Source organism: Polypterus senegalus, chromosome 9 (genome assembly GCF_016835505.1).
Source record: "Polypterus senegalus isolate Bchr_013 chromosome 9, ASM1683550v1, whole genome shotgun sequence".
Taxonomy (NCBI): Eukaryota; Metazoa; Chordata; class Cladistia; order Polypteriformes; family Polypteridae; genus Polypterus; species Polypterus senegalus.
In genome coordinates, this window is record NC_053162.1 from 75,086,209 (window position 1) to 75,112,508 (window position 26,300).

The 26,300-nt window shown below is 38.6% G+C and overlaps 1 protein-coding gene across 1 annotated transcript in view; it reads left to right on the forward strand.

The window, feature by feature from the left end:
• dpep1 (dipeptidase 1) overlaps positions 1-25,933 on the forward strand; it is a 28,998-nt gene extending 3,065 nt beyond the window's left edge. Inside the window, exons 2-10 of the mRNA XM_039762388.1 lie at positions 975-1,101; positions 11,315-11,447; positions 15,077-15,227; positions 15,564-15,633; positions 17,222-17,398; positions 18,086-18,170; positions 19,806-19,881; positions 20,405-20,540; positions 25,766-25,933. Coding sequence (XP_039618322.1) covers positions 975-1,101; positions 11,315-11,447; positions 15,077-15,227; positions 15,564-15,633; positions 17,222-17,398; positions 18,086-18,170; positions 19,806-19,881; positions 20,405-20,540; positions 25,766-25,933 — 1,123 coding nt within the window. The remainder of the gene's footprint in view (positions 1-974; positions 1,102-11,314; positions 11,448-15,076; positions 15,228-15,563; positions 15,634-17,221; positions 17,399-18,085; positions 18,171-19,805; positions 19,882-20,404; positions 20,541-25,765) is intronic.
• Positions 25,934-26,300: the final 367 nt, after the last annotated feature.

Consider the following 26,300-nt stretch of genomic DNA (forward strand, 5'->3'; position numbering starts at 1 on the left):
TAACTTTAAAACACAGTTTCACATGACAAATTAATATTTAGCCTGCTTGTTTATAATCAACTATACCTTGAAACATACTGAGCTTATCCTTTAAACAATTCACAGCTGAAACTATAAAAGCAAGGCACAGTCCCTCAATAGTGCAGGACCAGTGATACGGAGAAAGCAGAATAAACCTCTTAAATGTCTCCATTAGCTTTGATGAAATCTGTTAGTTTGATTTTAGTTCATGAGTTTTAGAATTAAAAAAATGCAATATGTTGCATTTAACAAATTGTAGCAATGTTTATAATATGCTTTAATGGAAAAATAAACATTGTTTTGTTGGTTTGTTGTAGGTAGAATAACTTTGACGTTATTGTTTCATTATTACAAAAGGCATACATTTTATTTCCATATTATCTGAATTTGATTTTTTAAAAATTTGTAAACTTTCCTGAAAGCATGTTTTCACTTTGTCCTGATGGTCTATTGAGTGTGGATTGATGGCAAATGTATCCATTTAAAATTAAATCAACAACACAAAAATGTGTGCGCAAAGTGAAGGGGTCTGAGCACTTTCCGTGTCCACTGTACACTGTATGCTACAAGATCTTTACAATGCCTCGTATCTGTGCTTCTCTTTGTGTGATTAAAAACACTATTATGTTTATCCTTAGCTAACTTCCATCTATGGCTCTGTGTTCTAAATGAAGAGCTCATTTTAAAATAGCAGCTGGTATTCCCCCTTTCAATTTCCTTCACGACTGTAAACATTTCCACCATGTCAGTATCCATTTCCTTAAATTAAAATTATTCATCTCATTTGCCCTTTACTCATAGGTCACACCTGCAGTCCTGTAACCTAGTCTAGTTGCTAATCTTTGAACTTTATCGTGGTTACATCAATCAAGAAGATGACAGCTTCTTATACTATAATTTTTTTTAATAATTAATAACAAAACACACTAATTCATTTTTTGTATTAATTCCAGGCATAATGACCTTCCTTGGCAAATCAGGAGTCTATACAACAATCAGCTCAACCAAGTTGATCTCAACACTCTGAACAAGACACACACCAACATACCGAAGATAAAAGCTGGCCGTATAGGAGCTCAGGTACTAAATATGAAGCAAGACATGGAATAACAATATTTATTTATTGATTCACTGACATTCAGGGCTGGACTAAGGAGGGTGGGGGTCAATGTGCTAAAGGTATTTTTAGGACTCTATCAATGCAAAATACTATCAATGCTGTACACATTAACTTCAAGGTCTTAGAGTCACATAGAGTGAATTAAGTGGCAATAGTTATGGTTTTAAAATGAATGGCAAAAATCTGAAAAACAAACGGATATGGGCTTACCTCCTGAAATGATGAGAGACAACGTATGCTGCAACATAGTCTATATCTTTAATTAGCCATTGCTGCACAGATGACAAATAACCATCACAAACCAAAGTTTGAAAACTCAACTATAAAACCCTATTGCTAATGTCTACAGTAGAAATATCAAATATGGCCTAAGCCATTTTGTATGTTAACACAGATGAATGCTTGCTTTCCAAAATTGGTGTTTTCTGGATTTCTCTGCTGCAAAGTCCTTGATCAGATCAGTAAAAAACAGCTTATGAACCAGATCACTTTCAACTGACATCAGAGTCAAATGATTCAGTCAGTTCAGCCTGAGCTTGCAGAAAGATCGCTCAGCACTAGCAATTGTGACAAGCAAAGCCTCAAAGCAACGTCTACATTTGAGAAGATGTCCTGCCATTTCTTTCTCTTTTTCTCTCTCTCTCTCTCTAAGACACTGCAAAAGGTATGGAGCAAAAAAAAGCCTTCAGTGCTTATGAATTCTCTGAGCTGGAAAATCTGCTAACCACTGTGCCACCATGCCTCAAAAAATAAAAGACACGGTACTAACAAAATACAACAAACATTCACAAACTTGCAGGTAGGGAAATATATATTTAAAAAGAACTTCAAAAAGCAACATCACAATAGCACAGCACAATCCTGTCTCTCTCTCTCTGCGTTCGGAGCTCCTTTCACTATTAACAATCTGTGTATTAAGGGATCAAATCAAATCAGGATCATGTTTTGGTTATGATTGGGAGTCTTTATTTACTTATTTGTTTCTTTCCTGGACCAATTTTAATAAGTATTAGGGCTACCAGAACATATATCACTATTTCATATAATTATATAATTCGAATTTATATCACAAAAAATTCTCATTTGAAGGAAAACACTTATATCCGATTTTAAATGAATGGTTCTTTTTTTTTTTTACTTTTCACAAATTTCAGTATGTTTCTCCAGAGACTCCACGGTACAATACTTCTATATTTAGTGTGAGTTTTGCACATCACTTGTTCCATGTTTTTAATATAATTATTAATTTTTAGCATTGTATATAAAATTGACAGATTTTCTACCACATTGTTCTGCTTTTTGGTGCACTATTGATTTTAAACAAGTCTCCAGCACCCTAAAAATACTTGTTGACCCTGATCCAGTTCCACTTTTACATTTAAATCGTCAAGCATTCAAAATAACTGGTTTCCTTTTTTATTAAACATACTGGAAGTGACTGCCATATTTCTGATTTTCCTTTTATTATGAAAGTTTTAAAATTGACACTGCCAAGAGCATGCTTAATGTTAGGAAAGCTACACGCATCTTTTGGTTCAACACATTTTTATAAAAGTATATAAAATAAGGGCAGAATAAAAAATTAGCATTAAAATTACAAGAGTGTAAATGGGAAAGAGAATCCCATTAGTTTAACCCTGTTATACTTTGACTACCTGCTCCTCACTTTACAAGCGTATCAACTTGGCCTGCTCTGCACACTTTATCAGCATTCCATAAGCTTTTCTTTTTTGCCTAAATTATTCATAATTTGTTTTAAAATTTACAGTTTTTACTTAGTAGCAGAAGCAGCAAAAGTTGCAGTTGATGAAAGTTTTTGACAAATAGAAAATACAATGAAGAGGGAATCATTACAGTGCAACATTTAGTACATTCAGTGACTCCATTTGTGACTCACCGTGGCTCAACTTATCTATATATATATATAATTCACTAAGGCAAGACAACCATTCACTGAGCCGCCAACAAGTAAGACACCTATGGCGCATGCATGAAGGAGCCATGCCCACCAACTCCTGGCACTTCCGAGCCACGTTGACTGTTCATAGAGGCATGTTTCTCACAGAGGTGAATTGCCATATGCAGCGTGTAAAACGGTTTGCGAGGGGTATCCCATGTAATCCTTAAAACAATCCTTTCCAACTGAGGTTAAAACACAATGAGGTAAACAGTCTTTAAAAACCGAGTTTTCGGTTACGACTCACGACCGCATGCACCATAGCAAACTGTTTTATACGCTACATACAGCAATTCGTATCCGCAACAAACATGCGTCTTCTTCACTCACGGCCAATTATATGTTGCTCTCTCCAGAGTTCCATCTTTTCATTCACTTTCTGTTGTATCCTCAAACCCTCCCTTTGTAGACAACTGTGTCTTTCCAGAAGTGTTCAACCATCAATAAATAATTATACGGCATTTGTTATGCTGCGGGTTTACTATTGTGTTGTATTTTGCTCTCTCCAGAGTTCCATCTTTTCATTCACTTACTGTTGTATTCTCACACCAACCCGTTTTAGACAACAGTGTCTTTCCAGAAGTATTTAGCATTCAATAAATAATTATGCATGAGATTGACCATGTGTCTACCCGGCGCAGAGAGGCGGGGGTAGGCCGTTGAACCCCATTCGGCCTGCAAACCGTGGAAATCCCACTAAGTGCGACTTATACGCTCCCACTGGTTGCGTCCCTACCCTTTGTGCACACCCCCCCTCCCACCTCGCTACTACTGTGGTCGGGTGTCTTGGTGGATTATATATAGTGAGGCAGCCAAAACCGCACAGAGCAATGAAACGTTTACGTGAGTCACAGGTGCATCTGGACTGTGCAAAGACGACAACGACTCCAGTGACGAGTTGAAGGTGGGCACATGAGCAGGCAGTGCATACTGAACGAGAAATCAGCAGACTAGCATGACGGAGGGAGCGAAGTGGATTTCCTTCTCCTCTCCTGCCGTTCCACACTCCGCACCTGAGCGCAGTGCACTGGCATCCCTCCGTCTGGCAAGAGAAGGCGCGATGAGGGTCCGCCAGTTTTCAGTCACGGACGATTGTGTGTTGGTTCGTTCTGTGCATTGTTACAATGTTGCTTTTCTTGCTGATTTATTACATTACCGATTTTTCAAATGTTAATTTTCTCCCTGTGCTTAAAAATCATTAAAAAACCGGCCTGATTATGCGGCGTATGGTACGCCGCGGTTGGCTAGTATAAAAGAAACATTGAAGGACATTGACTTTGTATCTTTTCACACAAAGACCAGAAAGGCACAGAGCAGAGACGAGGGGGCTAGAGGAGCTTGCAATGGACTAAAGCGAGTGTGTCTAAAGCACGGGTGTCAGACTATGGTCCTGGAGGGCCGCAGTGGCTGCAGGTTTTCATTCTATCCATCTTCTTCATTAGTGAGCTGTTTTTGCTGCTAATTCACTTTTTTTTGCCTTAGTTTTAATTAACGTGACTCAGGCCACTTAGTTGTTTCTTCTTCCTTAATTAGCAGCCAAACAATAATGAAACACAAAATGAGTCGCCACATGACTGGCTCATCTGTGGCCATCACAAAGTATTTGAAAATAAAGAAAGGAGAAGGTCTCAGTAAGGTTGACTTGCTCAGGTCACTGAAACATTTTGATGGTGTTCTTAGAAAAAAAAGAGAAAAATTAACAGTTTTGGAAACGTTTGCTGTGGCAAAATGAGAGCAGCAATATTAAATTAAATAACAGGTTTGATTAACAGCAAGGATCGGCTTCTCATTAAAAAACTGATTGGAGTTTGAAGCCCCAGTTTAGCTGGTCATCTGTTGGCTCGTTTCACATCTCACTTCTGTTTGGCTGTCATTTAATGAAGAAAGGAATCAATTCAGAGGACTGAATCCTTAAAAACAGCGCAAATAAAATGAAGGGAAAAGGAGTTAATTAGCAGTGAAAACTGGGCACTGATTAGGAAATGGGATAGAATGAAAACCTGCAGCCACTGCGGCCCACCAGGCCCGGAGTTTGACACCCCTGGTCTAAAGTGTCTTGAATTACTTCACTAGAGAGTTTGTAGCCTTGCAAAACACCAAGTGTCTCTGAAAGAAAAAAAAAAAAACAGCTGAGAAGAAGTGAATTTTCAGGAGATAATAAAGCAAACAAGGTCAGGCAAAACACTCTTTTGGGGGCACCATGTAGATCAGGGTCCTGGGCTACTGCCCCGATAAGCCCTGTCTCAATTAAAACTTACTGTCAAATAGCTAGAATTGCTGGGACCAAGTAGTTAAGGCAGTAATAATCCTGGTATTCAGGTGCACATTCTTTGTAGGCAGTAAGCCACTGAAAACATCCTACCTGTACTCTTGGTTTGGTCTTTTGAGGTGCTTTGCTAAGCCCTTGCTGCTGCCATTTCCATTCCTCTTTGTTTGAAGAAGGATTTTTAAAATCAATTGCCTTGCCAGCATGTTGAATGCATGCATTGTTGGATTTTAATTCTGGTATCATATTGGTTATGAAGATCTCTATATATTAAAACTAGCTGAATTACCCAGCGTTGCCTGGGAGGAAAATAAAAATTTTTTTTAATTGTTTGAGAAAAACATAATTAAAAAAACACAACTTTAAAAATAAAAATAAATTAACAAACAATAAACCTGATTTCGCTTTCCGGGTCCTCCCTGCGTGGAGTTTGCATGTTCTCCCCATGTCTGCGTGGGTTTTCTGTGGTGGGCTGGCACCCTGCCCAGGGTTTTTCTTTTTTTTTTTTTTTTTGTTTTCTGCCTTGCACCCTGTGTTGGCTGGGATTGGCTCCAGCAGACCCCCATGACCCTGTAGTTAGGATATAGCGGGTTAGATAATGGATGGAAGAATAAAGACTCACTAATGTGTTTGTCTTGCGGTGTTGTATGTATGTTATCATCTAGTTGATGCTTGGAACCGGCCAACTGTATTAAATTTGAAAAGCAACAGGGGCGCGGTGGTGGTCAAACATAAAGAATGCTGGCAGTCCCCTCCAGTTTTCCCTCATGTTTTTTTTAATTGTTTGAGAAAAACATAATTAAAAAAAAACAATGTTAAAAATAAAAATAAATTAAGACACAAAGACTCACTAATGTCCTTGTCTTGCGGCCTTGTATGTATGTTATCATCTAGATGACGCTTGGAACCGCCCAACTCTATTTAATTTGAAAAGCAACAGGGGCACGGTGCTGCTCAAAAATAAAGAATGCTGGCAGATGCCTGGTATATACTAACTATGTAAGCAGCACGGGATCCTAGAAAGTATTAAAATCATCAGAACTACTCTGGGCATCTCTCTTCTAGAAGGATTCATGTTGCCGAAGTGCTCACATCGTTTGTGCATCAGCAGCTAAGTTTAACTGTCTTTCTTAGGCGGTTTCCTTTTGCCGGTGTACTGGCCTCTCTTGCGTATCCTCAGAATTGGAGCCCTCACCCTGACTCTATGTCTCACTTCCGGGCCGGACAGACACACACACTTCCACGTGTAGAACTCTATTTAATTTCAAAAGCAACAGGGGTGCGGTGGTACTCAAACATAAAGAATGCTGGCAGTCGCCTCCAGTCCGCCCTCTGGTGGTCTCTCCGAGTGTCAACTGGATGATAACATGCATACAAGACAGCGAGATCACCCCCACCATACCAAGAAGGGGGGTGGGTTAGGCTTGATTTCACCCTACGGTATTTTAAGTCGACCAATGAGGAACATGTGTACCAAGTTTCATGAAAATCGCTACAGCCATTCGGAAGTGATGCTGGATCAAACATATACACAATGACTTTTTATATATATATATATATATATATATATATACTAATAAAAGGCAAAGCCCTCACTCACTGACTCATCACTAATTCTCCAACTTCCCGTGTGGGTGGAAGGCTGAAATTTGGCAGGTTCATTCCTTACAGCTTCCTTACAAAAGTTGGGCAGGTTTTATATCGAAATTCTACGCGTAATGGTCATAACTGGAAGCAGTTTTTCTCCATTTACTGTAATGGAGATGAGCTTCAACGCCGTGGGGGCGGAGTTTCATGTGACATCATCACGCCTCCCACGTAATCACGCAGTACATAGAAAACCAGGAAGAGCTCAAAAAAGCGCTTAAGAAAACATGCATTATATAATTGAGAAGGCAGCGAAACAATAAGAAGCGAGTTCTACTACTTCGAAACAAAGCACGATGTAAACCTACACTTTAAATTAAGTTCATAGACAGGCTGCCGCTGGCGTTTGTAATTTAGTGCCTGCCCATATAAGGCCGTCCGTCAGCGCAATCCAATAACAAACTGCCACGGGTAAATATTCACGGGTGAAGGACTGTGCTTATGGAGAGGAAGATGAGATGGTCAGGGTGGTGTTTGACACAAACTCAGCTAAACTGCAGAGAAAGTTTTAAGTGCCAGGACTAAGGTAACATTAAATACAGCCATGGACATAGCACGAGATGACACCAGCACAGCTGGGAAACTTCGATGCATGTACACCGAGTGGCTCACGGAACTGACGAGTGCACAGATAAAAGCAACAGTTCCAAAGAGTGCTGAACAAAACTGAATTACACAATTGAAAAGGCAGCAAAAATATGAAGCGCCTGATAAGCATATTCATAAATCCAGCTACTGCGGAAACAAAGCACACGGTGGAAAAAGTCAATGTCCCGCTAAAGGAAGACAGTGTAAAAAAAACCCGTGCATGCAGTGTGTCAGGTCTCAGATAAAGAAGAAGACGAGCTGTTTATTGATGCAGTAAGAAACGAATCCATGAATGAAACCTGTCATCTTTACAACGATTGACAAACACGGAATGTAACTTGAACACAACACATCCTACAAATACGAACCTGATTGAAAGAAATAATGATAATCAAATCCTTGATGACAGCAACACTCAGTAACACTCACAAAACAAATACTGTATATTGACAGTCATGTTACGTTATTTTTAAAATGTTCCCTTTTCTTTTTCTACCTTTTTAACACACTACTTCTCGCTGCGATACGCTGGTATATATATATATATATATGTATATATATATCCCGCTCTACATACTCGAATAATGGATACTTTATTCGCCATCAATGATTGTTTTGGTAAAGCCATACTCAGTGTATTCATTAGATGAACGGTAAAAAAGTAAGAGCGAGGGAGGATGACTCATTGAGGCATGCAGGCTGTAGTGCGCGTCAACTCTATCTGAATTGCGCGATCACATTTGAAAAAACATATCTTTTCAAGTTCTATTTAGTCCATATGTGTCAAACTCAAGGGCCGCGGGCCACATCCGGCCCGGCGTGTAATTATATCCGCCCGCGAGATCATTTTATATACAGTACTGTATTATTGTTATTAAAGCCCGAGTATATGAAGCGCTGGTAACACAATAAACTACAGATCCCATAATGCAGCGCTTCAGCTGCCTTGCATCAGGGTAACCTGAATGCAATTCAGAAGATACAGAAAACAGCATAATTAAATAAGAATCTGACACTTCAGCGGACGTTTTTACCGTGCACAATCACAAAGTGATTTCAAGTGAAGCTGCTTTTATGGGAGACACAAATGCACCAGTTCACCTTGCCCCACTTTCCCTGTTGCCAAGTACTATTAAACCAAGTCGTCACTACGGTGTTCCCAAATACGCACTTTGCTGATAAACTGAGCGCACTGCGCACTGAGTTTGCACGGCGCTTTGGTGACTTTGATGAACAAAAAAAGTCCGTCTACATGCGGCTCGAACCTTGTGCATGTTTGGTATCACATATCTGTGTGAGAAGCTCTTGTCAGTGATAAAGACTAACAAAACAGCACACAGGAGACGCCTCACTGATGAGCACCTGCAATCCATCCTGAGAATCTCCACAACACAGAACCTCACACCAAACAGAAACGAACCTGTGGCCAAAAAAAGATGCCAGGCGTCCAGCTCTAAAATGACATATGAGCAAAGACAACTGAATGATTTGACTTGTTATTGCACGTAAGAGCGGGAGTCAACCGTTTTAACAAGCAGCGTATTGCACTGATACGAAATAGCTGTGTGTGTATATATGTAGATATGTATGTATATATATATATATATATATATATATATATGTTTATATATGTGTGTGTGTATGTATGTATGTATATATATATGTATATGTGTGTATATATGTGTGTGTATATATGTAGATATATATGTATGTATATATGTGTATATGTATAGATATGTATATATATATATGTTTATGTGTGTGTGTGTGTAAATATATATATATATATGACAACAACACTCATCACTCACAACAGTGACAAAACAATTACATTGACAATCAGGTTACGTTATTTTAAAAATGTTTTCTTTTCTTTTCATTGCTTCTTTAACACACTACTTCTCCGCTGCGAAGCGCGGGTATTTTGCTAGTATATATATATATACACACTGCTCACAAAAATTAAAGGAACACTTTAAATAAACACATTAGATACATCAGATCTCAATATGAAGTTGGATATCTATACAAATAACGACAGGGCAATGTCTTAGGAACAAAAGGATGCCAAGTCTTTTAATGGAAATAAAAGTTTTCTGCCTACAGAGGGCTCAATTGTGTAGACACCCTAAAATCAGAGTGAAATGAAGATGTGGCAGGCTAGTCCATTTATTCAAAAACTTAATTTCTGCTACTCAAAATGCTTTTCAGTATCTTGTGTGGCCCCCACGAGCTTGTATGCATGCTTGACAACGTCGGGCATGCTCCTAATGAGACGACGGATGGTGTCTTGTGGCATTTCCTCCCAGATCTGTATGAGGGCATCCCTGAGCTGTTGTACAGTCTGAGGAGCAACCTGGCGGCGCCTAATGGACCGAAACATAATGTCCCACAGATGTTCTATTGGGTTTAAGTCAGGGGATCGTGAAGGCCATTCAATTGTTTCAATTCCTTCATCCTCCAGGAACTGCCTGCATACTCTTGGCACATGAAGCCGGGCATTGTCGTGCATTAGGAGGAAACCAGGACCTACTGCACCAGCGTAGGGTCTGACAATGGGTCCAAGGATTTCATTCTGATACCTAATGGCAGTCAAGATGTCTTTGTCTAGCTTGTAGAAGTCTGTGCGTCCCTCCATGGATATGCCTCCCCAGACCATCACTGACCCACCACCAAACTGGTCATGCCGAATGATGTTACAAACAGCATAACATTCTCCATGGCTTCTGCAGACCCTTCAACATCTGTCACATGTGCTCAGGGTGAACCTGCTCTCATCTGTGAAAACACAGGGTGCCATTGGTGGACCTGACAATTCTGGTATTCTATGGTAAATGCCGATCGAGCTCCACTGCGCTGGGTTGTGAGCACAGGGCCCACTAGAGGACGTTGGGCCCTCAGACCACCCTCAAGAAGTCTGTTTCTGATTGTTTGGTCAGAGACATTCACACCAGTGGCCTGCTGGAGGTCATTTTGTAGAGCTCTGGAAATGCTCATCCTGTTTGTCCTTGACCAAAGGAGCAGATACCAGTCCTGCTGATGTGTTATGGACCTTCTATGGCCCTCTCCAGCTCTCCTAGAGTAACTGCTTGTCTCCTTGAATCTCCTCCATGCCCTTGAGACTGTGCAGGGAGACACAGCAAACCTTCTGGCAATGACACGTATTGATGTGCCATCCTGGAGAAGTTGGATTTCCTGTGCAACCTCTGTAGGGTCCAGGTATCGCCTCATGCTACCAGTAGTGACACTGACGTTAGCGAAATGCAAAACTAGTGAAAAAAACAGTCAGAAAAGATGAGGAGGGAACAATGTCAGTGGCCTCCACCTGTTAAACCATTCCTGTTTTGGGGGTCATCTCATTGTTGCCCCTCTAGTGCATCTGTTTTTAATTTCATTAACACCACAGCAGCTGAAACTGATTAACAACCCCCTCTGCTACTTAACTGACCAGATTAATATCCCATAAGTTTCATTGACTTGATGCTATACTCTGATTAAAAAGTGTTCCTTTAATTTTTTTGAGCAGTATATATATAGATATAACTCCTTTGTGATATCATTATCAGTAACATTTATTTACTAGTCTTTACTCATCTATCCTTATAAATTACATCATGAAAAAAAAAAACGTAGTGCAACACTATTCACAAAGTCACCTTAATAAATTGAAGTTTATTTTGGCTAATGGCATGAAAATTTTCTTTTGCCCTTGCAGTTCTGGGCTGCATACGTGCCTTGTGGCTGTCAGTACAAGGATGCGGTGAGACAGACATTAGAACAGATTGACCTGGTACGCCGGATGACACAAAGTTATCCAGAACATCTGAAGTTTTCCACCAGCAGTCAAGGTGAGTGTACATAAAGACAGAAAATAACACCAATTAAATTACTTTCTGAACACATATATTTTGGGAGAGGAAACATCCATAAGTTGCAAGGCAATCCCCTTGTTTCCGTTAATCATGATGCCAAAGATTATTGACGTGTGACGTGTTTCATGTTGTTCAGACGTGGCAGTAAGAATATCACTGTTATTTATATATGTGACAATAAACTTGAACTTGACCTGCTCAAAACTGTTTACTGTTCACAATGCAAAATCATGTTAACTGTAAAAAGTTCTACCTTCCTACTGTAGGTGCTATTAAACAGTTTGAAATTCCAAGTGGTAATGAAGAGGCTTTGTCTTCCAGTATAAGCTAAAAAACAAAACCTTCCTCTAGTACTATTGAATATGTAATAAATTAGAAGTGGAGAATGCTATTGGTTATGATATACATGTTTTAAGTAGACAAATCAAATTCTGCACAGCTATGCCATCTGTAAACAAAACCTACATCACTTTACTTCTTACTTGCATCACACAGAACAGACACTTTTCACAACACATAATACACGGTGTATGCAAAACTAAAACGGCTGTTTCATTATGTGGATTAAGGTAATAACTTGCCATGAACCAATTTTCCACCTTGCCTTAGGCTAGAGCTGCAGTTCTAGTTAGTTAAAAGTGCAGATGCAGATGATTTTGAGGTTAAACATTATTTGGTGTATCATCAATCTCCATCACTTCCACCGCCACACTCTTCAGTGTTACTGAGACCAAGGGAAGCACTAACACCCACATGGGGCTCTTGATACATCTCCTCCAATCGTGTTCAGGCTGCCCTGTCAGACAGGGTGCTGCCAGTCAAGTACTTATCCCTGCCCAGCTTGAGAAGAGTTGTTTGCCAGCTGCTAAAATATTTTCTCAAAAACCTATTAACGTGTACAGAGTGATCCATAACACCAGTGTTATTAAAATTGAGTTTCATGGATCTAGACAATTAATTCCTGAGTCCCAGATCACTCCAGGGACCTCATTTATAAAGTGGCTCGAAATGTACATATGCAACTTTTTATGCAAACATCCAGATTTATAAAAGAAGGCACTATATTCAGTTTGTAGATGGTGGTTTTGCCAACATAAAAGGCAATTTGCAATTAGTCAGAGCAATTTACTGCACTCACATTGCAATAAAGGCACTTAGAGAGAATGCAGCTGCTTTTGTTTTGACCAGTGACACTCCATTAAAGCACAAGTTGTCTGTGATGCCAAGATGAGACTGACAAACGTCATGGCTCAGTGACCTGGATCAACCGATGATTCATTTTTTTTGAGGAAAAGTAACTTTGGCAGATGTGACGGTGCTGTACATCGTGGCAGACTTGTTGGTAAGGTAAGTGGCTGAACCCTCAGTGTTTCAGTGTTTGGCCAGTAATACTCATTGAAACTGCAATCATGTCATTAAATGTGCCAGGTAGTAGCGGCTCTCCCACTCAGATGATGATGCCTTATTCTTTTCCATATATGGATGATGTTTCAGGCTGGCATCTGAGGCACTTTCACATACACATATTTACAAGGTGATTGTGCTTTATAAAGGATTGTATAAAAATGTGCATAGTACGCTAGGTTTTATAAATCTGATTTTTTTTTCTTGGCATATGCATTTTATGCCTTTTCCTGTTTTTTGGTATGCACATATTTTCATGCCCGAATCCACGTTAAATTTCATAAATGAGGCCCAAGGACTCCCATATTTTATACTTTGTCATTAAATCAGTTAAGACTCGTATATAGAAATCAATCTATTCTTCTTATAGGAATAACATTCCATTCATTTATTCACTCTGAAATAAATGCTGGAGAAGAGAAGTGGGTAAGAGAGTAGAGTTCCCTTTTTGGTAAAGCAGGCATGGCATACGTGTCCTATGGCTACTGCTTCATATGCCACTGAAAGCAGAAGTACAGATTCTGTGTGTATGTGTACATGATTATAATGAAATTAGAAATATATACAGTACATGCACCGGTTAGGGTTCAGGTGACAGGCAGCTCTACCAGCCAATGAAGGCTGCAGCATCGTGACTACATATGTACAAGGTTTATTAGCATAGTCTATTTGTAAGGTTGTTTCTAGGTGGAAACCAGGCAGCATTAGAGGCGCATTCTTATATTCACATTTATAAGATAATTGTGATTTAAAAAGGGTAAATTGCATACGAATGTGTGAAAGCTGGGTTTTACAAATTTTGACGTTTGATTGGCATATACATTTTCCTGTTTCTTGGCGCACACATACTTTCACGTTCAAAGGGAAAAAGTTTTATAAATGACTCCCCTGGTCACTGTGTGTGTGAAGTTTTCAGATTTTCTACAGTTTTCCTCACATATTCTAAAGACACGAGAACACGTGTGTTAGATTAATTAAAAATTCTAAAATTGCTCCATGTTGACTTGGCATCCTTCCAACACTGGCCCCCATCTTGCACCAGATACTGCCAGGATGGGCTCTGAAATTCAGGGACCTTCAATTGGATAAAGAAAGTCTCAAACTCTTGCTACAGAAGCTCCCCACAGTCCCTGCTCACACCATCCCAGCAACTCTGTATAGAAAAAAAGGCCCATAAGAAATGTTTAGCAGATAGTTTGCAGTCACACATCTTGAGTGTCCTCAGCATCTTCTGACAACTGCTTGGTAAATTTGAATTAACTGTTACTTTCTACTTCCCTGACTTGCAGTTAATCTTTGGGCCCTGCCACTGAGCAGTTGATTTATTTACCTTTATAATAGCCTTTTTCTATTACTAGCTCCACCTTTGTACCTGACAACTCCTAGTAATAATGTATGAAAACAAAGGTGAATTGATGAGCCAAAAGTGTTACTAACCTCTCCACTGCTGTCTACTCCAAACCTCTCATTGTAACTCACTACATTGAACAGTTTTTTAGAAGTAACAGTTTTTGGCTTTAATATTTGTATCATCACTTGCCATTCTAAGCTTGGTCTAGTGTTCTTGTTGTACTTGTTTCATAATCCTCGCTGTGTTTGGAATTCTGTTTAACCTTATGCCTCTATTTGGATTTTACTTCGGTCCTGTGCTTTAGGAAACATTTCCATCTGTCTTCTTTACCTCCTATTACCCAATTTCCTGAGTTTTGCATTTTTGATATATAATTTTTGACTAACTTTATTTTGTCTGTTTTATAATGGGTTCATGGCCCGTATATGGTCAGCTGCATTTTGCACACTGTCCCACCATCCTGCTATTACTTACAAAGGAGCTTGGGCTTACAGACCACGTGATACACACCCCAGCTTCTGTGAGCGCACTGACCCGATGCAAATCTGACATGAAACTGAATATTAGAGGGACTTGTGTATCCCTTACGACCCTGCCCTGGATAAGCAGGTTAGAGAGATGGATGGTTGGACTCAAGTATCTGTTTCCTCTTGTTGGAGTTTTGTGGACCACTTTGTATTTGACCAGTTTTACTACCATGAGTTTATCTTCAGGAAGTACCAGGCCATAACAGCCTATTTCAACACATAAAGCATGTACTGTATTTGGACTACAGTAGTGCTGCAGTTAATGAACTATCATCATTTCTTGTAGATTATCTGAACTGAACTTTGTCAATTTTTTCTTTAAGAAATATTGCAAGCATTTCAGGAAAATAAGACAGCCAGCCTGATTGGTGTAGAAGGAGGACACTCTATTGATTCCAGCATGGCTACATTGCGTATGTTTTACCAACTTGGTGTCCGCTATCTAACCTTAACACACAGCTGTAACACCCCTTGGTAAGGTTAAAGACTTTCTTTGATCTTTCACTTTTCTGCTTTAAAATATGAAATAAGGCTTACCTACTTAAACTCATACTGAAGGTACCATAAATGGAAAAGAATATCCTGATTTTCTATTAGCTAATTTGTACATCATTAGAATGAAAGACTTTTTCCAGCCTTTTTAAAACTGAAATGTAATTCACAACTATTGTGAAATCTTCATTTTATTCACTGGGTTAAAGAAAAGTACTACAATAATTCAGTTGTATTAAAAAATGCTCTGGATGCTCATGTCCCATTCACATTAAAATAATTTTTTCTCTAATAAAAAAAGTAATTTTCATTTTGAAGGGCTGATAACTGGCAGGTGGATAATGGAGATGAAAATCCAGAAAGCAATGGTTTATCTGAATTTGGAAAAGTAAGTAAAAATGAAGAATGCAATAGTCAAAAGTTAAACCCTGTACTGCAGATATATGAAGGTCCTGTATGGTTCATTTCTATTTGTTTTGTTCTGTAACAAAAATTGGAAAAGCAAATATCTAATGATCTGCTTATTTCATTTTCCACATTGTCTACCAGTTAGGGTTCCTGGTTTTACTTAGTCAGCCACTGGCTCAGCTTCAGCTGTTTGGAATGTGGGCATTTTCTTTAAAGACTTGGCTCATCTAATGTTTCATCCTCACTTGACAGACAGTGTGGCGTAGTGTCTAAAAAAAATAAATCTATATACATAAAATTCTTTTCGTGTTTGAAACGGAAATTACGTATGACCACGCGAAACAGAAATTACGTATGACCATAGAACATATTATAATACAGGAACTAATCACTTCGTTTGTGGACGCCATTTTTATATCATCTTTACGAATTGTTATTATTTGTGTGAGAGTTATTCTACTGATATTGAAAAGAAGTAAACACAAACACGCCGATCTATCCCATTGAAGTGCGCCCTGCGTCGCCCTCCACTCTGGACTCCAGCGCTGAGCTGTCCGCCACCAGGCACGTTCTGACAGAGAAGTTTTATTTATTCGTCCACGTGACTGTCGTGGAAACTGCCACATTATAACTTTTTTTAATTGGCAGTAATTGATAGTAGAAGAGAAGAGGAAAACTTTCTACTTTTTAACTGCGCCGAGCTGTAAACAATATGAAGACGACACCGCCTTCAGCGGCGAGGGGTCGTGAGAACAAAGTGGACCCTGGGAGGTGCGGAATGTCGGGCTGCTCCACCAGGTCGAGAGCTTCGCAGTTTCAGGCAGCGTCCTCTCTTCTCGCACTGTTTGTGACACTTCGAATCCCCCTTGGCTCCTGGGAGAGTGGAAATCTTTCTAAATGAGTGTGATCGGCGCCATCGAAGCAAAACTCTCTTTGTAAATTGCGCTGCACGACTACTTACTGTCCCTTAATGTGATTTCAGGTCAATAAAACTCCACAACATTCAAGGTTGCTTTTGTGATGAATTTTTTTAAGACGATGGAGGGTTTACATCTAAGAAGATGTACTGACCTATTCATGTTAAGTTTTGGACTTGGGAATTGTTTGGACCTTCTTCCCGTTAAGCACGGAAGGGCAGCGTCCACATTTCTCAGAATAATTTTTCTCTTAAATCACAGGCACGTAGTGCAAGGTTGTCAGGCAGAAATTTGCAGGATCGCATAGAAAATGTAATTTCTATACCACAGTGGTCGTGTAGCGCCTTAACAAGGGATCTGCTACCGAGAGATCATCCAAATACATTTAAGCTGCTGTTAGTGCTACTTACCTGTTGTGTTATAGCACCTTTAAAATGTACTTTACCCAAAAGCACTCCAGTACTGCTCAATGTATCTTTACTTCTTACATGTTAATGTTTTACTGTTTAATAATTTATATACTACATTTTATTTTTTTCCCTTGCACTCAGTGAGTGAAGCCACTGGGTAATCAGCTAGTGTATAATAATAAAGAATAAAAAGTAGTATTCCTGAAGGTGTGTCTCAAACAGGCTGCTTTGTGTTGTACAGAATCTGATTAAGGAAATGAACAGGATAGGAATGATAATTGATCTGGCACACGTGTCACAGAAGGTGATGAAGGACGTTCTTGACATCTCAGAGGCTCCAGTCATTTTTAGCCATTCTTCAGCTTACAAAATTTGTCCAAGCAAGCGTAATGTACCAGATGATATTCTTATAAAAGTGGTAAGTGAGATATTTTAAATATTTTTGTTAATCTTTTGCTTTTCTATAAATAATTAAACCAGAAAAGGCAGAAAGCTGCCTTTAAAAACCTTGTAAACTAAACTGAGCTGCCATGCAACAAACTCATCTTGTGATTGCTCTTGCTTACAACCTTCCTGTTTAAAAGACACTTCCTATCCAGCATGTTTTATACCAGCTGTCTTCCCAGTTCATATTGAAAAAGCCCATCTGGCCCATGCTGGTTGCCCATGGGCCTTCAAAAATGAAATTAACTCATCTGAACACTACAGTAGTCTACCATAATGGCAGCTGCACTTTCTGACAATCATCTTTTTGATCATGGTTGTTTTTTTTTAATTCAGAATTATATTGACCATCCACAGAATAATACTCTGCATTTATTTCTCTTTAAACAATACACTATTGTAATCTACAGATGTATAATAAGAAGTTCACAGCTTACCACAAATCTGCATCTGTTAATACAGTATACAATATAACTTAGTCATCAAGACAAAGAAATTGTTGTCTTAGTAAATAAATGTGGGAACAAAAATGAGAATGTTATTTGACTTAACCCAAGGCAAATGTTTTTTCTGATAAATGACTTGCAAAATATTCTGAAAAAATTGAATACTGCACGATAAGGCATTAACTTTTTAACATTATATGTTATATATTATTCAGGCAGAAAAAAAAGGCATCGTAATGGTGAACTTCTACAATAATTATGTCACCTGCAATAAGATAGCCAATCTTTCAGATGTAGCAGGTCAGTAATATATTAAACTAAGGTCCATACATATTGTATTATTTCTTTAAAGCATTTTAGTAATGTATTATGCATTTCTTGCCTATACTTAGTAAACCTGCCAACAGTCATTCAGATTTATACGCACTAAGCAAATTATGAGGAACACCTCAGCACCTGTTTATCCATGCAATTATCTAATCAGTCAATTACCTGGAAGCAGAGCAATGCATGGAATCATGCAGATGTAGTTCAAGAGCTTCATTTTCACAACAAACATCATAAAAGGAAAATTATGTGATCTCAGTGATTTTGACTGTATCATGACTGTGTCATGACTGTCAGTGCCAGACGGGCTGGTTTGAGGATTTCTGTAACTGCTGATTTCCTGTGATTTTCATGCACAACAGTCTCTTGAGTTTACTCAGAATGGTGCGAAAAACAAAAACCATCCAGCGAGCAGCAGTTCTGTGGACAGGAATGCCTTGTTGATAGAACAGGTGAGGGGAGAATATCCAGAATAGTTTGAGCTGACAGAAAGGCTACTGTATCTCTGACAGCCATTTTGTAAAACTGTGGTGAGCAGAAAAGCATCTGAGAATGCTCAACACGTTGAACCTTGAGGTGGAAGGGCTACAACAGCAGAAGACCACTTCAGCTTCCACTCCAGTCAGACAAGAACAGAAAGCTTAGGCTGCAGTGGGTACATTAAAACTGGACAGCTGAAGACTGTAAAAACATAGCCTAGTCTGATGAATCTCAGATTCTGCTGAGGCACGCAAATGGTAGGGTTAGAACTTGGCATGAATCCATGCACTCAACCTGCCTTATGTCAACAGACCAGCCTGGTAGTGGTGCAATGGTAAGGGGTATGTTTTCTTGGCACATTTTGAGCTATTCAATACCAATCAGTCATCGCTTCTATGCCACAGCCTATTTGACTGAGTATTGTTTCCAACCATCTGTATCCTTTCATGGCCTCAATTTACCCATCTTCAAATGGTTACTTTAAGAATATTGATACATCATGCCACAAAGCAAATGTTGTCTTAAACTGGTTTCATGAACATGACAATGAGTTCAGTGTTCTTCAGTGGCCTTTGCAGTCACTGGATCTGAAACCCACTAGAAGACCTTTGGGATGTGGCAGAAAAGAGAGATTCACAGCATGAATGCACTGTTGTCAAGTCTGCAGAAATTGCATGATGCAACCATGTCAGCATAGACCAGAATCTCAAAATGGAACCCATTTTACAAGCAATTGAGAGTGTTTGGAAAGCTAAAGGCTGCCATACCCAGAATTAGTATGTAAGAATCCTAAGAATTTGCTGAGTGAGTGTATTCTCCTCTTCTGTACAAGCTCATTAGGATATTTCAGATGGCACAAGACAATTCCAAATTTTCTGATGACTATAAAAGATAAAGATGTATGATGTAGTGTTCTTAATTCAACAAAAAGGACTGAAGATTAACAACATATGATACTCAAACAAGCTAAGTGTAACAAAGCAAAGAATGGATTCCAAGTCGTGTGACATCATTTACTGTATATACTTCAGACAAAATGGTGCATGTAAAAGCATTTCTGTGAAGTTTTTATTTAACCATTGCTTACTAACCATTTTTATCCCACCAACTTTTAACATATTTCTGTAGATCACTTTGATCACATCAAACATGTGGGTGGTGCTGCCATCGTTGGTTTTGGAGGAGATTATGATGGTGTTAGTAGGTGAGGGAAAATCCTTTTTATGCTCCTTATACTTCTCATCAAATCTTGACCTCAACATAGTTAAAGATATACAGTAGAATTGCTGTAAATGTTCATACTTCATAATCCTTTCATTTATTAGTCAGTCCATTTATCAATGTTCTGAGACTGATTTTCTAGCATCACTTCCAAGGCAGGAACCATCCCTAAATGGAATGCCTGTCTATAATGAACACATTCCTATTTATACAAGACAAACAGAAATTCACCACTAAAACCTAAATGGCACATTTTTGGGATGCTTAAATAAGGCCAAGTATCCAGAGAAAGAAAGATTCACAGAGACACTCCATCAGACCAGAAATCAAAAATGGTGGAACAATAAGGCAGATGTAACTACAGTGACATCCAATATACATTGTAAACTGTATGCAGTCATTTGCAATAAATATGTATTTAAGTTTTGCCATGGCTAAATATACTGCATCACATCCCTGGAAGACCAAAGTACTCTTTTAACCTTATTGTTGCTTGTCGTAACAAGGGTTCCTCAAGGGCTAGAAGATGTATCAAAATACCCTGACCTGGTGGCTGAACTTCTTAACCGTGGATGGACTGACAAAGAAGTGAAAGAAGCACTTGGGGAAAATTTGCTAAGAGTCTTCAAAAAAGTGGAAGAGGTACTGTAAGTCATAATGAGTCATGCCAATGGAAGTTAAGTGGGGAGACAAACTCCCTGCACCCAGGCCAGTTGAACCATATGCAGCTAATCGGCACCTGTAATGGGAACTCTTTCCATGTTGTACTGCTTGTTCATCTTTACATATAAAGGAGAGTTGGGATTCGAGAGACTGTGTTTGTGTGTTTGTGGAGTGATGGAGAGTTAAGGCGGGTGGGAGAGTCACGTGATCATCTCCCCTCCCATTCACGTCACTTCATTTCGCTCCAAGCTGAGCTCCGCAGCTGACGCGGTCTTTCCGTTCTTTTTCCTTAGTGTTTAGTCCTCTCACCTTTACTGATTTATATAAAGGAGAGTTGGGATCCGAGAGACTGTGTTTGTGGAGGGATTGAGAGTTAAGGCGGGTGGGGGAGTCACATGATCATCTCCCCTCCCATTCACTTTATTTCATTCACTTCATTTCACTCCGAGCTGAGCTCTGCAGCTGACGCTGTCTTGCCGTTCTTTTTCCTTAGTGTTTAGTCCTCTCTCCTTTACTGATTTACTGTTTACTAGACCCAGTACTTACTGAATAGTATTTTTTCCTTTAGTGTTTAGTAGACGCATTGTGCCGGTGTTCCCGGCGGTGTTGCGGTTTACTGTTACTTTCTACTTCGTTTTTGTACTTTAGTGTTTAGTAGACTTTTACTTTATCTCATTTACTGTTGTTTTTTACTGTTGTTCTCGGTGCCGTTGCCCTTTTTTACTTTATCTAATTTAGCGTTTGGTAGACTTTTACTTCATCTCATTTACTGTTGTTCCTGGCGGTGTTGTCGTTTTTCCCGTTTCTATTTTTTATGTAGCATGTTCACGAATTAGTTATAGAGAAAATTTATATATTTTGGCTCCAGGAGGACAAACCAAAAATGTTGTATAAAAAGAAGCTCTATAAGTCGCATGCAGATACATAATTATTCCAACTACAGCTACTAGAGCGAAGTGCATGTGGTCTGCTAGTCTACTACTAAACTAAAAAGAGTCTAGGAGTTTGGAATTCATGTTTATGTTTATGAATGTTTAAACTCTCAAAAGCTGGATGTGAAGTTATCAATGAAACCGGTTGTATGCTTACAACGCTTGACAGATGCCGAATGTCACTTCAACACAAGTCCTGCAAATACTGTCGTAATTGAAACAAACCATGAAACTCAAACCGATTATTACAGCAGCAATTCAGGCTGTGAAATTTGAAACAAGATTACTGTTCACATGGTCAGCTGTACGTTGCATGCTCAAGAGTAAGCTCAGCGCACAGCTTGGTCATATTACAACTGGAGGGCCGAACTGACAACATGGTATACAAAGAGATCCTTAACAAATAATTATTGGCATATTTTCCTCAGTTTAAAAAGGTTTCATTTTCTTCTTAATAAAATTTTAAGGCAGTACTGCCATGTAAGCACGGGTATTTTGCTAGTGTTCAATAAACAGCATTTAAAACTGCATGTTTTTTTCTGAACTGGTGATATATTTTTTGTTTTAATTTGAAGTAAATTTCTATTACAGATGCCCCTGGTGGAGGGTCTGGTTTTATTCCTTGGTCTAATTATACACCTTATTTTTTGGTTATCAATTAATTTAAGGTTTGTATCAAGACTAAATTTACTGGATGCCCCACAACAGGGATTATTGGTAACAGCTTCAGAAAAATAACAGGTGGGGTAAACAACAGCCTGTGATTTAAGATCACATGACTGCGGCCTGGATGGTGTTCTGATGAGTCAACCAGACAGTTTTGCTGCCATACTTTGGGATAATACATAAGATCCCCTCCAGTTAGGATGAAGACCATCTCTTCTGAAAAATCCAGGCCTTTCCCAAAAATCATCCCAATTGTTCACAAACGCTATGCTTTTATTTGCACACCAGGTTTCTAGCCAGCAGTGAAAGGGAATGCAATCTGCTATAAATCACATCCCCTCTATATAATCTTGGTAAGGGACCAGATACAATTAAATTCCGACATTTTCTTTTAGCTTTGGTGCATAGAGAGATGAAGTTCCGCTTTAATACCTCAGATTGCTGTAAATAAATATCATTAGTGCTGACGTGCAGCAATAAGGTAAGATACTTCATCGTCGGCGACACGGTCCAATGCGGCCTCTATGCCAGAAATCTTGGCCCCTGCGAGGCACTTAACATTAACTGCTGGTTTAACATAGTTTGGAATTCTAACATTCCGCACTATGGAATCGCCAATTATGAGCACTTTATTATTCTCAGTTTCCACAGGCGCTTCAGTTTTAATTGCATTTTTTCCCATGGTGTCCTCATGTATGTGATTCCCCCTTAAGATGAAAGAATTCTGCAGGATCTATTTTACCTGGATTAGGTCTCCTAGCAGCCTCCTCTGTTTGAGACTAAACAGTTTTAATTCACTGAGTCGACACATCCTAGGATACACCTGGTTGCTCTCCTCTGCACAGCTTCAAGTGCTGCTATGTCTTTCTTGTACTATCGTGACCAGAACAGCACACAATACTCAAGATGTGGTGCATACTAGTGCATTATATATTCTAATGTCCCTTGATATAAATTCAACAGTTTTTACAATATAACCTTACATTTTATTTGCCTTTTTAATTGCTTCTTTACATTTCTTAGATGATGAAAATATTGTATATAGTTCAGAAAGTCACACAGTGCCCGAAATAAAAAAAGAAGTGGTCAGATATCAAAGTTGGCGTGAAAAGGCGAGTTTCAGCCAACAGTCTGTTATTTCTGTTTCAGATAATGTTACAAAAGCTGACCCCCGTAACAAGGACGCGACTCCAGGCGGTGATGGTGCTGCAGTGCCCAGCATATCTTCAGGAGCTGGCTGCACACACACACCTCTGCCTCAGAAACCACTGGGTGGCCACATGGCTGTGTGCTGATGGACTGTTCTTGAGTCACAAAATTCAATAGTGCACTAATTAGTGAACTAAGGAATATAAGGGCTATAATATGTGATACTGACCACAAATTAAATGAACTGATTAAAAAATAAATGCTGCATCATCTGATTACCTGTTTTTACATTCTTCTAATTACCATCAAATGAAGTTGTAACACTGTCCGATTCAGGCAAATCACAATTGTGTGCCACATTATGCATCACGCTACATGCTTGCACAATGCAACACACTTTCTGTGGACTATAGAGCAGCACATTAATAGAGTGGAAATGCTTCCTATTTACATAAGCAAATTCATTCTCTGAAGGCATCTTTATAGTGTAGCTTTGATGCCAAGTGCCACAACAGATAGATTCTCTGCTCTTAACCTGGCTCTTTGAGGTGACTATCCTTAAAAGGACTGCTTGCCTGTTGCCGCATTAGTTGGAAAAATCACCAGCGACTTTGCGGAGTTGCCGTTTTTATAGGCTCTCCTGCTATACATGATGTAATGCCAGGCAGAAAAAAAAGGCATCGTAATGGTGAACTTCTACAATAATTATGTCACCTGCAATAAGATAGCCAATCTTTCCGATGTAGCAGGTCAGTAATATGCATGACTTTACGTCAAGTTTAGTTTTTATACATCACAAAGTGAGGGTGGAAACGGGCATACGCAACATTTTTGTGCATATGCACCATTTACACATGAGGCCCCAGATCTTTTTGAATTCTTTTTAATGCCTCCTCAGTGTCTGCCATTCATCCAATTTTAGTGTCATCTGCGAATTTCACATTTTTACTAACTATACCAAAATCTATGTAATAAATATAAATCAGAAAAAGTAATGGTCCAAACACAGGCCACTAAGGGACTCCTCTGATGGCCTCACTCCACGTGAATCATTCTACTTTTATAGAAGCTAAGATAACTACATGAATGTCTTGCAGGTTTATCCTTCCAAGTGAGCAGCAGTAAACTGCATATTCTATCTTTGAGAATGCCAAAGGCAGAGCACACCATGATTAATACAAACAACACGGTGCAGACAGAGTTCGATGACTGACTGGCAGTTTATTGCATTCCATATGATTATTAGTAGTAGTAGTACAGTGTATTATATAAAAATGTATAAGATTATTTCAGCTTATAAACAAACTACCTTTCCAAATACCTTTTGTGTGCTTTATATCCTCAGCCTCCATTTCCCTTATTTATTTTATTTAATTTAAAATAATTATTTTAATTTCTGGCATGACAAATAGCTACATTATATTTAGGCATTTTCTGTGTTTTTGACTACACCAGGGCATTTTTGAGTGCAAAAACAAAACAAAGTCTACCACCTTTTGAAGCCCACCACCCCATTCCATTTCCTATTTATTTCTATTTCCACATACAGTGAAATGTAGGCAAGTGAAGCCTCCCATGGAAGAAAATGTGCAAGGCAGAAATTGGCTCAGAATGAAACATGGTATATATCAAAACAACAGGCCATCTTCTGGAAAAAAAGACATGAACACAGCATGAACTATTACAAAAACTACATGAAGGAGACTATTCTGTTCAGTGTAAAAAAGTACTTATACAAAGTAATCAATAACATCAATAATTACAGAAATCTTTTTATTGTTACGTGTTTTCTAGTTAAAAAATTCAGCTTCTACCAGTTGAAATAAAAGAAAATATATGTAATACTTTTTGCTTTGAAGCATTTCATATAAAGGGAACATGCAATAGTTTATCATTAGAAGGAACTACTGACAACTAAACTCACTTTTGACATGTAAATCCCAAATGAACAACAACTTACACCAATATGATTACTGCATATGGACTGCAAACTCTCCCTCATGCAAATCCACTAACCTATAGTACAGTATATTACTATGCTCAATTTAATAATCTAATAATTTGGTTAATATTTCACAGTTTTATAGCTAAATATTTTACCATTGTGTGGTAAAAACAATAAAGTCTAAGCAGGGAAATGACAGTCAGACTGTAAAGTGTACAGTGCTGAAAGCGCTGCTCATGTATATGGCGAGTCATCCGCACAGACAAATTTTTCAGAATGTCCCAAAAAATATTAAAAAGAAAGACAAGGATATACTGCATCACTTAACTCTAAAAATATACATTCTCTTCATACTGTGGGATTTTGAAATAATGTTAACACTTTCCCCTTTGATCATATTTCTCTTGTATTTATGTATGATCTCTGTTACTGCATGTTCCTCATTTCTTGAAAAATTACAAAAATGCTTCTAACAAGTCCTAACCACATGTTTTCCTGATTTTCATTTTAAGGTGCGTGATCAGATGTCTAAAACCCTTCCCAATGATATCCCAATTCCATATGAAGAGGTAAATAATCCCTGCAGGACCAGTTATGGATACCAGATTAATAATGGGGCTGAAGTTTTCAAATTAACCTTTTATCCACTTATGATTTTTTCCATTGCACTACAATATTAACCTCTATAATGGTCATTTTTAAAATGTATTTTTACTTTAATTTACCCTGTAATAATACTTGGCCAAATATGTGTACATAGTTCATAACTGTTTCTGTGACTGTGGTTAGTAGGGCCCATGGAGTCAAGCTTTATTTGTTATATTTCATGAGCAGTAGGGTGTTGTACAGTACTGTGTTAGCCATTATGGATGCAATAAGAAGTCAAGCAAAATTACACTTTTTATTGGCTGAATGAACAGATTCAGTTAGCCAATAAAAGGTGTAATTTTGCTTGACTTCTCATAAAATTTCATCAATAATCGTGTTGCTCCCTTTCATTTATACCTACAATTTTGGGAATAAAGATTTTAAACCTAATTATCTATA